The 17801-nt window shown below is 43.6% G+C and overlaps 1 protein-coding gene across 1 annotated transcript; it reads left to right on the top strand.

Annotated features, from left to right (window-relative positions):
* The first annotated feature begins 1045 nt into the window (after positions 1-1045).
* VXN (vexin) lies at positions 1046-17546 on the top strand. Its single transcript, XM_030508361.1, has 6 exons — positions 1046-1209; positions 3935-3990; positions 8299-8461; positions 12288-12349; positions 13903-13988; positions 14705-17546. The coding sequence occupies exons 1-6, from the start codon at positions 1143-1145 to the stop codon at positions 14889-14891; spliced, it is 621 nt and encodes a 206-aa protein (XP_030364221.1). The 5' UTR covers positions 1046-1142; the 3' UTR covers positions 14892-17546.
* Positions 17547-17801: the final 255 nt, after the last annotated feature.

Here is a 17801-nt window from a genome sequence, read left to right as displayed (position 1 = left end):
ACCTTCCACTCAACCAAAATGCTTCCAGGCTCAGGACGTGTATTTGACCAACATTTATTATTTCAAATAAGAAACATTACATGAATAAGACAGTGACAGCCCATGTTCACTGGCACTTTCCATCTGGGACTGTTGGTGGCAGACGTCTATAGGAGAAGACAGCACTAGTTTTTGTGTTAATTACACACACGTGCTAGTAATGAAGGCTATTCATTAGACTGATATAATTTAATATCATTATTCACACTTGAAAGTGTTTCTGCTACATCAGCTGCTGGAGCCCGCAAGCCAGTATTTTCTATCCTAGGTGTCCATGGCAGCAGTAAGTCACCAGAAGTTGAGGGGGCTGATTGTCATAGATGAGGAAAAGTACAATTTCTGATGGGAGCATTAAGGAACGAGAAGCTTTGGCAAGAAGACCCTCTACTGAAGTGCATAAATACGGAGTTAGGCCCCAGAACCATCAAGTCATATAGGAACCCATCTAGGACTGAGCCACCTGCCCTCCCTCTGCAGCCACTGAAGTAGAGGGGCATATAGACCTACGCATGCCTGCCTGACGTGCCTTTCTTTAGTCATCTGCATTTGAAACTGCAGATGACTAAAGAAGAGCAGGATTCAGGTGCTAGTTTATGAACTTAAAAGGTAAAACACAAAGCACTTTTCTTAATATGCTCAGAATCAGCTCCTCATTATATGGGAGGAGCAATTTTTACAATAAATGTGTTAAAGTATACAAAGTATTAACCCAGCTTATTTTAAAAATCCTGACAGAACTTCTGTCAGTGTTTATTTGCCCATACATTGGCTGCACAGAACAGACTTTAATTATTAGCTATTTATTGCAGAGGATTCTCCAAACTGGTAAAAGGAGATGATGTAAAATAAAATGCTCCTATCTGGGTAGAGGCTTAAGTAACAGCTAAATTGAATCTTTGCATTAATAGTATTCATAGAAAGGCAGATGGGAGCAGAAAATGTTGCAATGAAGAATATGGAATGAGATGAGATCACAGCATCAGTCTGTCCTTTGTAGATCTGGACAATGATCACAGAGCCAGATTGGATTAGTGAAACCTATTTACCAGAAGTTCAGAGCGGTTGCATGAGGCTGAAAGGCAGTCAGTAGGGAGAGGTGGAAAATGCACCAGATTTACAGCTGCAGCGACGAGAATTTAGAAGTTTTCACCACTGTGATTTCATCCAAATGTGAGTACATCAAAATTGTAACAACCACTACGGGGTTATCTTTTAGATGGATGGGGTGTTTAGCATCAGAGAAATCTCTGAAGTGAGCAGCTCATCTGTTCTGCCGTGCTCTGCTCGCAGTCCAGTGCTTGCTGCTTGTTTCTGGAGCTAATCCGTGCAGGTGCTTCGACATTGTGGCTGTGTAAAATCTTTGCGCTGGCAAAATTGGGAGATCTGGAATCAGTGTTGATATACCTATGAGGTAATTGCTAAAGTGACAGCTTGCAACTGTGTGGCTATTCTGTGTAATAGAAAAGAAAATGAAGTTCTGCGAGCAGTTAGCAGCTCAGATGAAGTGGGTGAACTGCATGAATGTTGAATTTAAGTCTGCTGGCTCAATAAGTGGAACATTTCCAAAGCCATGCCCTGGAAATGAATGCATGATTAACATTAATTGCTTGTAATGAAGAGTAAGAACCGGACAAAGCCCAGTCTGCATTTGATTGAACAAATTAGTTTAAACTCAATGGCAGCATATTTCAGCAACAAGAAAGCAGGTAAAAACAGGGAAAACAAATTGTGGGGCCAGGTCAGATCTTTACTTGCAAGCTATGAGCACAAGGTCCCAGCTGCTTAATTTCAGAATATAAGTCGAAATGACAAAGTGAACCATCACTGTAATTGTTTTTGTTGCCTGAGAGCTGGGCTGTACATACAAACATCCTTTTGCAGGCAAATCCAGAAACATCATCTGCAAGGATTCATTCGTCTCTTCCTGCTCCCGCTCCCTGCAGAAAATGATGTTTGCAGGGAGAGCCCTGAAGCCCCACTGTTTGCACTGCTGCCTTTGTATGCCTGCACAAGTGGGTCACTGCTGGCTACCTCCGTGATTCACTCTTCTTTCAATGGCTATTCAAGTAATTGCATGTTTGCTGGTGCTGTGACTTCCCTTTCATGCCTTGCCTTTCTTCAGCCCCTGTAAGCCATTCACCACTTGCTCTGGCAGAGAACAGGCAGTGAGTTGGGCTGTGGATCATATGTACTCTGAAAATATGCAGATTTATACCGTTTGCCACATTTATGTGTTGTTCCTCGTGCACCAGCCTGGGTACCAGTAACAACACAAAAGTACTTGCTTCTGGTAGATACCCACATAAACTGTGCTCCTCGCACTGCCCGGTAAAATACATAAAATACCAAAGAGACAAGAAGATAATGCCTCTCATCGCTAAACTTCTCTGCACTTGAGTGTTTTGCTTGTGAGCCATTAGTTTCGTCCTCACACAGTGAAATTCCCAAAGTAAAGTTGATTGCAGCAGCCTCAAAACCAACTTACAACATATTCCTAGGAAAAAACCCAGCTTCATTGTGTTGGTCTGGTTTTCATCCCCCACTCACCAGGGTTTAAAATACAAAACATGTCCTGCAGGAGAAGGCAGCAGGTTCCCTGAGGCTATCACACCATGCAAAGCAGACCATAATTGAACTGACAGCTTAGCATGCTCTCAAGCTCTATGCCAGGAGATAACTTACTTGTGATGAGTTCAGCGTGAAAGTACCTTGCACTGCAGCAGGTCGCTGGCAGAGACCCTGGACAAGATCCATCACCTCCCCTGTCACTATCTGTTTCACTGAGGGCAGAGCATAGCCCAAAACTGTGTTTCTGTCCAGTGAGGCCCTAATACTCGGTACCTACAACCTCATCAAGGGGTGGCTTTTAGAGAAACATAAGCTGTCTAAGAAGAGTGATCCCACTGCCAGCTTTGCTTGTACCAAAGCCCTGGAAAGCCCAGTCACCTACTCTTGCCATCAGAGGAGAGGCATTTGGCTGCAGTACAAGCAGCCTTGGATGACCTCCAGCTGCTTCCACAGCTTCAAAACTCTTTGCAAAAATTCACACATAGCAGTGATAAACACTGAACCTCCTGGAGTTGAATGTGTGCCAAAAATGTAAAGGAAAGCTCACCTGGAGAGTAAGAGTCACCCCTCATCCCATAACAAACCTTCTTGGCTCTTCAAAGCCCTTGGATTATACATGGAGCTTGAATAGGAAACCCCCATTCATGTGCCTTGCCCTCAGGGTCAGCCTTTAGAATTGCAGTTAATTCACTCAATTTGGCAGGTTTTTGCCAGCCTGTTTCTGTCACTGGCTGCTAAATCCTGTAGCCTGAACACAGGGGAAAGTAATAATTTTAAAGAGCAAAGGGTTAGATATGATGCGAGAGCAAGCTGGGACTATCACAGAGTCTTTCAGGCCAATTTCAAGTCAAACTGAAACAACAAGTATTTAAACACTGTTCACTTTGTCCAAAACAACCCCTCACTCAGACCAGCCAAAATGATAGGCCTCTCCAAAGCTAATGCACACACTAGTCATGTTTGAAGGTGACTGGATGGAAAGAGAAGCTCATTTCCTTCTGAAACATTGGCAGGTGGGAGGTCAGATAAAAACTCAGGAAGAAGCATGGTTCCTGCTGGAAGCCTATGGGAGAGCTGCAGGGAAGGCTACTGCCCTGTGCCCACGGGTGTCTGTGTTGCACAGCTATAGCACGGTCTCTGAGATAACATTAAAAAGGACTTTCTTTTGGGTTGTCTCAGCTGGAATTCTCCTTAAACCCTTACTTCTTCCTCCTCTCCCCACCTTGCCACCCAGTGTATTCTCATGAAGAACTTTTAGAGAGATGTGTAACCTCATCTTGTCCGCTTCCACTGCATCCTGACCATGTTCCTGTTCTTCTTTTCACAGCATGTAGTCCTGCCCGAAGACGAGCCAAAAGTACGCAGCACATCCTAACAAAGAGTGTAAGAAAAACCTCCCTTTCTCTCCCTCTTTTCTTTTTTTCCCATTCTAGTTGACTACACTTATTCTTAAAAATGCCATGTGTAAATGGGAAGCACATCTTCCAGGGCAAAGTGCATCAGTATCTGATGCAGGGAGTGGGGTGGGAAACAGAAAGGGGAGTTTCTGTAAAGCTACAGTTTATTTACAGAAGCACTTTGAAACTTCAAAAGGTATGGTCTTGCTATGCAGAGCCGGTCAAAATGAACATAGCCGCTTATCAACAAGGCCCATCTGAGAGAATCACAGACTTAATTCCTATCCATAAAGCCTTAATGATAGCACCAGAGGGACAGGCAGGGATGAAAAGCAAACAAATCATATCAATACCTGTATGCATTAATCAAGGAGCCAGTATCCCATTCCCCGGGGAATGTGGGAGAAAAACAGCAAGCAATGGACTGTAACCTTGACTCAAAGAGATGGCTCTGAGAGAGCCACCGGCGGATGCTTGTCCCTTGATCCCAGTGGTGCTTCCTGTCCTCAACTCACGCCCTGTGCACTGGCACGGAGGGCACAGTTGGAGCTTTACCTGCTCCCTGCAGGTGAGGTATCCCCCACATTCAAATAACTGAGCATTTTTCATGCTCTGAGAAAATGCTTTCCAAGTTTGGACGCTTTGACACATGGGCCTGAGGTTTCTTGTCTTCAGAGCCAGTTTTCCCTCCTTAAATCTACTTGGATCATTCACAACCCCTTCCATGGTCCTCTCATTGGAGTTATGATTTGCAGGAATGACTGCCTCTTTCTCTTGTGCGTGTCACAGCACTTTTAACAACCTTTGACCCCCTTTTGCTAAAGCATTTCTTCTCACTACAGACCTGTCTCTTCTCTAACACTGCTGAAATATTTTGCTCCATGGCCTTCCCTTTTTCCATGCTCTATCCCACTTCCCAGCCCCATCCTCATTTGTTAATAGCCTCTTCTTCATATTCCTGATTCCCTGATCTCCTCACAACACTGTAGGTCCCCCCCTGCCTACCACACTTACCCGTACCTGGAAAAAAACCGCCACATTCGCTCCCATCCCCTCACTTGGTTATTAGAGCAGATCACAGGGTCCCAATACTTCATAGGATGCCTGAAGTGGTTCCCAGGAAGGGTCAATAACATGTCTGTCATATTTGGGTAGAAACTACATATGTGTGTATTTTCTCAAATAGTGAAAATCTTATTTTTGTCCCATAACTCAGACTGAGGATTCAAAATGGCTTTTCATTGCAAAGGAGGATGTAATCAGAGTGACGGAGTGTTACTCAAAATAAGCCATTTTGAGATACCCCTTTTTTATTTGTTATTCCTTTGGCATATTTTATTTTCTATGTAATATAAAAATAGTATTCAAGTCCAACCTAAAAGTGAACTATTCTGACTTAATAAAACAGAATGCTCAGATAATTTATCTTTCTTTTTTTTTTTGACAAAATTTATACTTTCCAACGAAGTGCCCAGATTTCAGCCAGAATTTCTCATAAAACTATTCAGCTTGAAAATTTTCAGCTAATTCTCATTGAAATCTAGGACAACTGTATGTCTGTTATCAAGTTCCAAAACTCAGAAGATAGATGGTTGTATTTGCTAAATGGGAGCCTCTAATATTTCACTTGGATTGGATCAGCTGCTGTAGCAGCACTGTACTCATAAGGGTACTCATAAGAAAATAAGATAAGAAAGTCCCTGTTTTGTTGCTGTAATTTTAGAGGATTTTTTTTCCCTTTGGGGCTTTCCTTACCCCAGTTAAAGATGTCCTTTGGTTGGCCTTGGTCACGATGCAGGCAGCATCATTAGCAGTGGGAGCACTGAGCTTGAGGAATGGTCTGCAGCTCCAGCTAAGAAAACAAGCAAGGCTCTCAAACCAGAGTGACTGGCACAGTCAGCTCTTAGACTTGTGCATTCCCCTTCTTCAGTACATGATGCAGCTGCTTGCAGCTCCTACACGAGCATTCAAATACATTGCCTGTACTGGAATATACATGCCTGTCAGGAAGTTGTGATTGCCAGTTTCTAGACCCACAGAAAAGTAGCAGAATGATTGTTTGTTTTTCACTTTTACATCTGCACCTGCAGTCAATGTTGTGGAAATGCCCTCAGCTAACATGAAATCTCCTGGTCTGGTGATTGCAGTAGATGCACAACTTTAATCCTCAGCGAGGGCAAAAATAGCAAACAACGTGGACATCTGCCAGACCTTTTTTTGCTGCAGAAATACTCAAGCAGTGCAGCATTAAGTGATTTAACAGTCAAATGACTGCCCTTTGGGGGTAACTTCCATCACATTCAAGAACCCATTCCAAAAGCACAACATCACGATTGTGGAAGGATGAGAGAAAGGGGAAACGCTTTTTTCTTAATAGAGTGCTTTTCTTAATAGAGTGCTTCACTAATATGCTTATTTGCACTTCCTATTGCCCTATTAAGAGTTATTTCAAGTTATAGTAGATCCTTCCCTTCTCTTCCCTTGCTCTTCTAGCCCCAGAATTCTTCAGGTAGAACTGTCTGGACACCAGTACCTGGCTACTTTGCAGAAAAATGTCAAATCCCTCTGTGCATGCCAGTGCTGCCACATTAAAAATTAGATCAGCATTAGACCATCAAAAAAAGCTTAACTCTGCAAATCTGGAATTTCCTCCACTAACAGCGCCTCAGTGTTCAGCCTTTCAGCTTCAAACTTTATCCAAAGCCAGATGTTTAATTGTCAACTTTTCTGGTTGGTTGGTTGTTTGGCGGTGTGGTTTTGGTTCTAGGAGCAGGGTTGTTGGAACAGCCTCTGCTCTGCTCTGCAACCCTCCTGTGTCCTTCGTGCCCCCTACTTAAAACAGCTAATTCCAGCAGCAGGTATGCCAGGCCTCAATGCTCTCACGTGCGTAGTAAAGTCCACAAAAGAGACTTCGATAAGGTCTGAATTCAGAGTCGGCGTCCTGCAAACAAACTGAGCCAGTCAAAGGATATACAGGTTCTTAAATGAGTAGTTCTTTAGAGAGCAGTTTACTAATTCTGCATAGTTTGGCTGGCTCTGCCATTCACACAGGTTTTAATTCCCTGGTATGTCTAGAAAAGAAAAGTGACTTCCAGCTGATCCTTCTGCCTTACCCTAGGTACCCTAGAGAAATGTCAGCTCCAGTTTAGATCAAAACTGTGCTACAGCAGGTTTAGTTTCCTGACCTAGATAAGTCTTTACATATTACAGTAATGGGTGAGGTCACCAAAGTCATGGTGAAATCTTGAATTCGGAGATAAGGAACTCCAAAAGTGCACTACAGCCAAATGCTGCAAACTAAGATGTTCACAGAAGATATGTCACAGAGATTGTGCTGTTGTCTCCAGCTGTAATGGAAAATGGCACTGTAGCTTACTTATACAGATTCTGCTAGGACGAATTTTGATATTACTGATAGGACATGTAATAAGGAATCTCGGAAACATAGAAAATGTGCCTATGTAATTCCTGCTATCAATGGAGTTAAAAATCCTGCTTCCTTTCCCCAAATACTTTAATCTTCTTGAGAAAACTGTTTCTGGATCATCCTGGATAACAGTCCTGATGGATCCACTTGCTCTTGGAGCCTATCCCTGGTTTTTTTTAACTCACATTAGCTCTGGCACCTGGAGTTGCCTGTGGCAGCACAGTGAGTGCCATGGCTTAGTCATGATTGAAGCAGAAAAGAACTTAATTTTGTTCACGTTCATTTTGAGGGCTCTGTTTGAGATACAGGGGGGCTAAAGTCCAAAGATGCAGCTCTCAGCAAGTTTTGTTTGTGCGAGCTAATATCTGTGAACATTAATCCCTGGGAGCACAATTATTCCTTGCCTTGTAACCTCTGTAGTCATTACCATGTATAAAATGTAACTAAGTCCAAAAGATGGGAGAGGCCATGAAAAAATAGCATTTGTAATTCACATTTAACTGATTTCCCAAGGCATGACGCAATAAGAAATTAAATTTGAGTTGTCTCAAAGGCATATCAATCTTGAACCACATTTCTCCTGAGGAGAATACAGAAAGCTGCACCAAAGTAGTGTTTTCCAGAGAGACCCCACATGGCTTTCCCATACTTCTATACATCTCATGCATGGAGGCAGGAGCCAAAGAAAACAAACCTCACAAATCCCATCATTTCCACCCAACAAAATCTCTTCAGATGATGGGAAAGCAGTGGGAAGAGCAAGCACCATGCTGCTCCCCATTGACCTTGACAATGGGGAGCAGCATTGTCCCACCACACCATCTCTAAGGCCATGTGTAACAGGATGGCTTTGCCTCTTCCCTGTAGGTGGTAGCCATATCCGACCACCAGCCCCACAGGACCGAGAAGCTGCATCCTCACCATGGTGAGCTCCTCCAGGTGCTGTACAGTGGAGACGAGGTGCGGGGCTTGGGCTGCCTGCAGAGCGGGCAGCGGGGACCCTGCCCTGCCAAGGGCGCTGCCCAGCACGGTGAGTCTGCAGAATGGCTTTATTCCTCCATGGCTTCAGAACGTTGTTAGATACTGCAGTCTTCCAGTTTGCAGGCACTTTGTTATGGATCTGAAGGATACTTTCATGCTTAAAATGTCCGGTGGAATTATTGAGATAACCACCATGGCATTGCAGAGCTCTTGCTTTATTCAGAGTCATAAACTCACTTTATTCAGAGCCATGAGCGCTCCCTTTCCAAAGGCTGACAATATTTTAGGCATGATATATTGTGAATTACTGAGTTTGCCTGAGTCATCTTATTATATAAGATCCCTGTTCAGTTGCTTAGAACTTGCCAGAACACAATAATTTGGGATGAAATTTTAGATTCTGGATGTCAGCCACAGACTTGATTTTGTTTTTTCAGCCAAAACTTGTTCAACATATTTGTGAGAACTAGTGAAGGGAAAAGAGAGTTTGCCAAAGCAAAACCAAGGAAATGAGTAAACATAAATAGACTGGTCATTCAGCTCCTCCATCGCTGACGTTTGGAAGGTCGAAGCTGGAGCAGGGCCATGCAGCTTGGCAAGGGGTAGCCTTTTAATCAAAACTTCATGTTCTGCTCTCCCTCGAAAAACCACCCAGATGCAGTCAAGTCATAAGCCTTTGAAAAAATCCCATATGGCACGTGTTTGGTGGAGTCATTGGACATTTAGCTGTGCAAAGGTGCTAAATCTGTAAAGTAGGTACTACCAGGAAGGTGCACATTCTTCACACCACCAGACTGCAACCACGCTGCACGCAAGCCATGCCATTAGGAACACAGAGCACACAAGAGTGGGGCCTGGGAAACTGGGAAGGAAGAAACTGAGCTTTGGACAATAGGGAAAGATCTCAAACCAGGACCAGAGCCAAGCTATGGCTGGACAAAGAACTGGGGCTTCAGGGCTGGAGCAGGGAGAGGAGGAGGAGTGGCTGGGACCGGCTGCTGGGTAAAGGGTGGCAGAGAGCCAGCAGGGAGAAAGGAGGGACTGCTGGTCTCTGCTGTTAGGGGAAACAAGAGGTGAAGGATGACAGACAGGTGCGAACATGAGAAAAGATGGAGGAATCCAAAAAGAAGAGCAGAAAAGAGAAACAGTTCTCATAGCGGGGGAAGGGGAAGTGAGTGGGCAAAGAAACTGGGAGAGTGAGAAACTGAGTTTAAATTAAAACAAAAGAGTCAAAATGGACTGGCTGAGGAGTGGAAGGAGGGAGTGAGGAGAACAGGACAAGGCAAACTCACCAGGATCACCTGGACAAGACGCAAGAGCTCCTGCAGGGCTGCCCAAGCTTGCGCAGCATGGCAAGGCTGTTTGTTGGGTCCCTGTTCCCCCAGCACAGGGGGTGCTCAGGGGCCATGGCAAGACATGTCCTGCAACGGCTCCCTAAGTTCTGTCCATCATTGCCACCAGACTCCTCAGCGATGCTCATCACCTCACACAGCCGATGTATTCCCCTTTCCTGGATGCCTGCTTCACATCTCTGGATGCAACACCTGGGAATGCTCAGTTCCTGCTGCACTAAAAACTGCTTTGGCTATGAACAGTGCTGTGCCCTGCACAAGCCTCTGACAAACTGGATCCCAGGAACTTCTAATCTTAAATTCAGTACCTACCTCTGCTTTCCTGATGTAACTCCTTGTCCTCCAGGAGGTGATGAAGCTGGTTTTTAAACACATTTGTACAGATGATGACCACAGTGATCAGCAATACAGAGGAGCCTGTGAAAATATTAATAGTTCTTTCCTCAGAGGATTCACTGATGGGGAAAGTAAGTACAGGACTGTGCGCTGATCAGCTGCTTTCTGAGTGAACACTGTCTACGTGAGTGAAGCAGAAAGTCTGCGGAAAAATGGTTACTGGTCACAAATTAGAGACTGAATCTCAGTACCTAGGTCCTTTGGGGGATGAAATCACTTTGATCCAGTTCTGGTGTTCCATAACTTTTGAGTGCCTGACAGATTTAACATTTTAAGGGCAGGAATGTAGAAGTATTGGTGAATATTTGTATGAAAATTAAAATAGCTCTTCGTTATGATGTGCTGCAGTGTCCAGTTTCAGTACTAACTGTACTAATAACACCTACACAGAGAATAGGGCACCATGAGAGAGTCCAGAAAGGTTTCTCCAGCTGTTTCTCAACAGCTGCAGAATGATCATTATGTGGTATGAAGTGAGGTAAACGTATGGATATGTATCATCTGTTTTCATTAATCTCTCTACAAATGTGACTTCCATGTAAATTTTACCCTTCAAAAATATCCTTCAACTTTCTTACTGGAAATAGTAGTGTCTGTAGAGTTTTCCATGTTTGCTCCATAAAGAAGTACTGCTGAATATTAAAGAGACTTCAGATTTGGTAAAGCACAAGTTGAAATCTGGGTAATAGACTGAACAGTTCCCCACAGTAGGGGAAAAGTGTGTAAACAAGAGCACAGGTAAAACCATCAGCACATGTATTGCTGGCACCAGATACCCTACACAAATATCAAAGCACCATAGTATGGTTTGGGTTGAAAGGGACCTTAAAGATCATCTGGTTCCAATCCCCCGCCATGGGCAGGGACACATTCCACTAGACCAGGTTGCTCAAAGCCCCAACCAACCTGGCCTTGAAGGAAGTAAGTGTAATGGGAGGCCACAAGAAGGAACTCTTGACTGCACGGAAAGCTGTGCTTTGTTACACAGGATGGATAGGTCGAAACAAAACATAACAAAATTGCACTTACTCTCCAGGAAAGAAGTACTCAGCTTTGTACCAAGTTTTTGTGCAAGCGTTCATCTTGGAAACATAGGGCAAGTCAGAACAACTGATGTGGAGCAACCATTGTCCCAGGCTTGGGCATCCGTAGCACCTTCTGGAAGCAGAATTCATACCACACCCAGCCACCATTGTTCTAAGGGAAGCACTTACAAGGCTGAAGCCACAAGGACTTACATTTGCTCAGATATTTTGCTAAAAGTTTGCTAGAATATGTTCTATATCTGACAAGCAGAGGGGCAGGCTTAGGGGGAGAATCAGATAATACAAGGTCAAACAAAAGAAAATAAAAAAAAAAAGAAAGGGGGAAAAGAATACGGACATCAGTGGTTGGACAGACTCCAAGCACTGGTGCCTGGAGCCACTTGCTGAATACTGTTAGTACCTAATACACAAGATGACAGGAGGTAATAGAATTAAACTTTGACATGAGGGATACAGCTAAGTATCTAATGGAATTACTGGCAGGGGCGGGGAGTGGGAAGAGAGAGGCTGGTTAAGATGTTTATCATGGTCAAATATTGCCCCCAGAAGGAGAAGACAGTTCTGATCACTATCTCATGCCAGAGACAGCACTATAAGCAGCACCGTGGCTATTTCTGATGTTTGCTGTCATTATATATATTCCATTGGTCACTGCAGTTGTAAATCATATTCTATACTCAGTCTTGGTGAATGTTGGTGTTTATGTAGATACTTGCTCTTCACTTGACTGAATATCCTTTTAAAAAACAGCAGACACTGAAAGCAGCAAGGAACAGAAATAAATATATAAATATATAAATATGTAAATATATAAATAAGATATCTCCACAATCCCACAGCCAAACAGGAGGATTTGACTCCGTGAAAAAAATCTGGCATCCCTCACCCTTTTATTTCCTCAGCACAACTAGCAGGAATGTCAAGAGATGATAATAATAAAGAAACTTCTGCACTTTTGGCTATAATCAAATCTAGTGGGAGTATAACCTGAATCTGGGCTCTGTTCATGGAAGGAGGCTTTTAATACAAGGTATGTCAATGGGATAATTACTGATAATGCCATGTTTCTTATCCTTTGCAGTGGGAATTACTGAACGAGAGTCATCCAAGTCCTGTAACCACCTGTTGGATGGAAAATCTTTGGTAAGTAAATACAGCAAGACCAAGTACCACTGTCTGATTCGTCTCAAAACCTAGTACCTGTCAGCACGTCCACATTAACAGCATGTCAGTCTCTGGCAGTATGTGCAGATTTTGCAGTCTTTGTTAAGGCTTTGAGATATGGTTTATGCCAGAGGATCCTTAGCTGGGAGAAGAGACTGGCATGGGACAGCTGCCCTCACAGAGCCAGGAAGGGCTGCGGGGTGGAAACAGGTACGCTCAGCCACCTGCAAGAACTGGGAGGAATTAGCCTCTTGTTTCTGGGGAAATATTACAAATTGGGAGGAAAAAATTATTTCTAAAGTGGAACAAGCATCGGATAATTATATTCTTAAGAATGCCAACCTGACATGGTAATCAGATCAATGAAAAAAGAGCTGATGGGAAAATCATCATACAAAACCCAAAAATGTGCTCTGTATTGGAAAGACAAAATGCTTTGGTTAAAAATGACTCAGCTTTACTAAAACATTTTCCTTCCCTTCTTTTTCTTAACAAAAAAAAAAAATTCGAAGTCTCTACATGTTACAAAAACTGAAAGATTTTCAGGCAGAAAACAGTACTTTTAAAAGTTTCTGACCACAACCAGGTAGCTGGGATACACTCAATAAAAATTACTGTACAATATTGAAGGATGGTCAAAATTAATGGCATTCAGTGTAATGAAAGCAATTGCACCCACCAATAATTAACCCAGTTAAACTTCAAAGGATGCTTACAAAAGTGATTTCAAACATTTCTTTAAGTCTTGAGATACTTGCAGAACACACCTAAACATATCCAGTCTCAGATTAATCCCAGAGGAAATAGCCTTAGATAACTTAAGACTAGTTATAGCAGTGACAATAATATTAAGATGTTTTTCAGTATTGACAGTAAATCAGCATGGTTATTGCCTGAAATGTTGAGAGCACGTCATAATTTTTAACATTCTTTTTCTTTTTCTGGGCAACCCACACTTGAACTTGCCATCCTGGAGGCTATGCCAGTCTCAGTGGCCTCTTCATGGTCAAATGGGACAAGGAGGAAGGCGATGATCAGGCACTTGTGGGGCTGTGGCAGAACAGGGGCAGGAACCTGGGCCCCCCACGCCACTGAGCAGCACCCAGAAGAACAGGGAAACCTTTCTAAACACTCGAGGAATGGTGATGTCTGGGACCGCTCTTCCCCAGCCAGCCATAGAGGTGGCCTATGAAGAGCTGCAAGAGGCGGGCTGCTCAGCCTGCGCAAAGCCTTGCCTCTTCAGGAAGCTAGACACAAAACCTAAGGAATAGAAAGTTCTGCAAGCCTCCCTCCTTCAATGGGAGGTGTAATTCTCGATCATACAAGCCCTGTGTTGATTTCAGTGAGACCGTTCATGTGAGTCATCAGTATTTGTGTGGGTAAGAGTTGGGCAGTCAAATCCTTAACCTGATTTGTCTACTTAAGAGATTCACAGTATTTATTGGTTTTCCTAAAACAGCCTTTCCTCAGACAAACCCGTGCTTCCTGCTTATCAGTAGCACTTCTTAATGACGTGCTTTTTCCTCCTGCAGATTCCACCATCACCAGTTGCCCACATCACTGTGAAAGCAGTGACTGTCACAGATTCACCCACAGGCAACAGCACTTCCATGGAAGAGTAAGTCCCTCCCCGCACCCCAGCCAAGCCTTTTGGGGGGGCTGCATGTGGTATGATGCTGGGCAGGGAAGGGGATGGGGCACCTCTGCCACAGGTCACCCTCTCACCAGAAACATGAAGAGGTGCTCATCTGCAGATCTCCTCTGAATCAGACCTGTAAAACCTCAGTGATTTACAGTAAAGCCATGCTGCTTGCTTCCCAAAAACAGGGAGAGATTGGCTGCAGGACATGATTATTATAGTGTCAGCCATGGCCATTTATACAGCTACCCCAGTGCCAGTTACAGCTGTGTTTTATCACTAGGAAAAAAGCATCTGAATTCAATATTTACGTATTTTCCCCCTAAGAAGCCTACAATATTTGCCCTAAAGCAGCTTAAAAATTCTAAACAATTTAAAAAAAAAAAAAAAAAAGGCAGCTTTGCTGTCTATGAGTGTAATTAAGGAACAAGTTGACCACAGTACAAACGCACTCATCACTGGGCAGTTAACCCAGACACACATTCAGGTGATGTTTGAGATCCTGCCATTGCCATCTGAGGGAGAGTAACAAGCTCATTGCCACAGTGTCCTCATACTCCATACACAGAGACATAAATGCCCATCAGCCAGTGTAAGCCACATCAGCCCCTTGGGTTTTCAGTGGCTGGTTGCCATAAGCCAGGAAGAAGGGCCATGGAGATGGATGCTTTACGTGTCTGTGCTTTATTTGCTAGTCAGAGGCAGTACTGGAGGAAGGCGGCAGAGTATGACCTGACCCTGCCACCAGGAGCAGAAGCTTCCCTGCCACTGACAGGAAGCAACCTGTGCGGGACGCCCAGCCTCCTGAGGAAGATGTGGATGAAGCACAAGAAGAAGTCAGAGTACCTAGGGGCAACAAATAGTGCCTTTGAGGCAGACTGACAAGTCTCAGCATCACTTGGAAGGACAGAAGGTCCTTTAGCCAAGGACAAGGTGCTCTAAGATTAATGAAGGAACAGACACAGCACAGCCCATCCAGGAAAACTATATCCTTTTTATTACTTGATGCCATTGCTTCAATTCTCAGTGGGAGAAAGGCCAACTAAGGTAAAAATGGTCAACATGATGCAACTCACTGGCCTTTCTTTGTTGCAGTATACTAAAATCCCAAGTATCCTGCTAGATTTATGTCTTGACTCCATGTTGAAACTACTGCTAGCACATTCACCATTTTGCATGTCTTGTCTGAATCATCTTGGGTTGCAACAAGAAAAGCCTACCAATAGGTTTGTGTATTCCTGCAAGGCGACAGATTGATTACAGAGTGCCAATGAGTACCCCCGGTCTGCTCGCTGTGTACCACAGCTTGTCTTCTTCCCCCTCTCATATCGTGAGATAAAAAACACATCTTATTATATGCTTGGTTGAATGACATATACTAAACATCTTTCTTTTTTCTACAGTGTTGATGTCTCGAGACAGGAGTAAGAGATGCAAAAATTGTAAAAGACAGGGTCAGAACGCAGCAAGTTTGCAAACACACATTTACCAAACTTTGCTGTGTGAGAAGTGTTGGGTGTTTCAAAGTGTCCTGCCAGATCAAACTATGAGCAACTGGATAACCCCAGGTTCTTCCACAGAACCTGCTTGCATGTTAGGTGGCAGTCAGAAACTTACTGGCTACCCGTGTGGTACAGAATATTTCAGTGAGTGCACAACATACTAGGAGGAAAGAAAATATGCAAATGGTGCAACTAGGTGACTGAATGTGAGCTATTTGTGTATAGGAGACCTGTGCTCATGAATAGATGGAGTTCATGGAATCTGCTCCACAATTTTTCTCAGAATTTCTTTCAATTTTGAAATTGCTGGTCATGGCCCATTGGGTTTTCCTCTCAAAACAAAAAAGTGTTACAGAAAAGATTTCACTGTCTTTAGTGACAATATTATATTAGTCATGAACAGTATTTGCCTCACATGAGTATTCCCCTCGTTATTAAACAGACTGTGGTTTGCCTAAATACAGAACTTTAAATATAAAATTGAAGGAAGCATTTCTCCTGTTGCTCATAGTAGTGATGATCTTCTGTAATCTAACTAACTGCCAGTGCACCAAAGCAAAAATGAAAAATGAAGGTCTTTATGACAGAAGCAGAGGAACAAAGCTCCCATCTAAAACTTGCTTGCCTGCAGCCAGCATAATAAAATACACTGACACAAAGTCATAGAATCACAGAATGGTTTGGAGGGGACCTTACAGATCATCTAGTTCCAACCCTCTGCCATAGGCGGGGACACCTTCCACTAGACCAGGTTCCCCCAAGCCCCATCCAGCCTGGCCTTGAACACTGCCAGGGATGGGGCAGCCACAGCTTCTCTGGGCAACCTGTGCCAGCGCCTCAGCACCTGCACAGTCACAGGCTTCTCCTTCAGAGGTGCTCCAACAGCTCACAGAGGACAGCCTTGCAGCTAGAAATCACACAGTCTCCCCCTTCACTCTTACCAAAGGCAGAAGTCCTTCTCTGGCCCAGCAGCCTGACAGAGAGAGGATTTGCTCTCCTGCTTTGCTTTCTTCCTTCTGGGAAAGGAGGAGAACACAGCTCCTCATTACCCACACGCTGAAAGCCCCCGGCTGCTGGCAAGGCAAGGAGAAGAGGCGGTGGTGACCCGGCATTGACCATGTGCCACCAGCCACAGCATGCAAGAGCAATGCTGATGGCTGCTGAAGGCTGCACACCTGAACAGCACCAGAGCAGTTTTCTCACAGGGGTACATCCCACGTTTAAACTAGAGCCTGACACATTGGCCCTGTGTAATAGTCTGGATAATGTGACCTTGCCAACATCAGGTCCTCCATGACTGAACTAAGCTGGAGCCATGGCCAAGACTTTCCTGAAATGTCTGTTATAAATATCACCAACCACACAACACCCCCCTTCCCAGCCCATAGAAATCATGCCAGAAGCCTTGGCCTTTAGGCTCATGCTATTTTTATGCATATAGATAAACCCAGTAAATTCAGTGGGACTACTCCCTTGCACAGCAATGCATACGCACAAGGAGTAGGGAGAACAGTAATTGCCAATTTCCTTTTTTGGTCTCACTCCATAAACAAATTAAAAATAAATAAGATAGATAGGCAGGCACTGGGAAAAGTCCATTTGCTGAATTTGGGGTAACTAAGACAGTGAGCATTTGCGCTACCTGCCCTTGTAGCTAACGTGACCCATAGAGCACCCAACACACCATCCAGGGCAGCAAAAGTTTTGTCTATTGAGAAAGCTGTATCATAGTATTTCATTTGTTAATTAATAGTTTTAAGCAGTATGAGGATGGAGGCAAAGGGGAGATGATTAATGTTTCTACCTAATAATTGCTGTATCTTGAAAGGTGTATTTATGGTTTTCTTATTTATTTAATTTATACTTTGGATCTACAAGAGGAGAGAATTACAAGAAGCATATTTAACTTCTCTGTATTCCAGGAACTGCTGTGGAGATTTCTTGTACTGTAGTATATACTTGTTTTATTGATTCAAATAAAATATGTCCTATTCATAAAAAAAAAAATAAAAGAAACAAGTAGCATGTGGTAACATATGAGTCTTGGTGACTTCAAAGCTTTTGGGAAGCATTTAGTGGAAATTAAAGGAAAGGTTTATGGTACTGAAGAATGTGAACACTTTATAGCAAAGAAACCAATTTTGCTCCCCACAGGAAAGCCTGGAAATGTATGTGTGTGTGTGGCTTCAATATTTTATGGGTGGTAGAATCATTGTTATCAGGTACTCAGAGAAAAGGCCTGATACTGCCAAGCAGTTAGACATCAGATACACATCTACACACAAGACTT

Source organism: Strigops habroptila, chromosome 1, assembly GCF_004027225.2.
Source record: "Strigops habroptila isolate Jane chromosome 1, bStrHab1.2.pri, whole genome shotgun sequence".
NCBI classification, from domain to species: domain Eukaryota; kingdom Metazoa; phylum Chordata; class Aves; order Psittaciformes; family Psittacidae; genus Strigops; species Strigops habroptila.
This window is presented reverse-complemented; position numbering and strand designations above follow the sequence as displayed.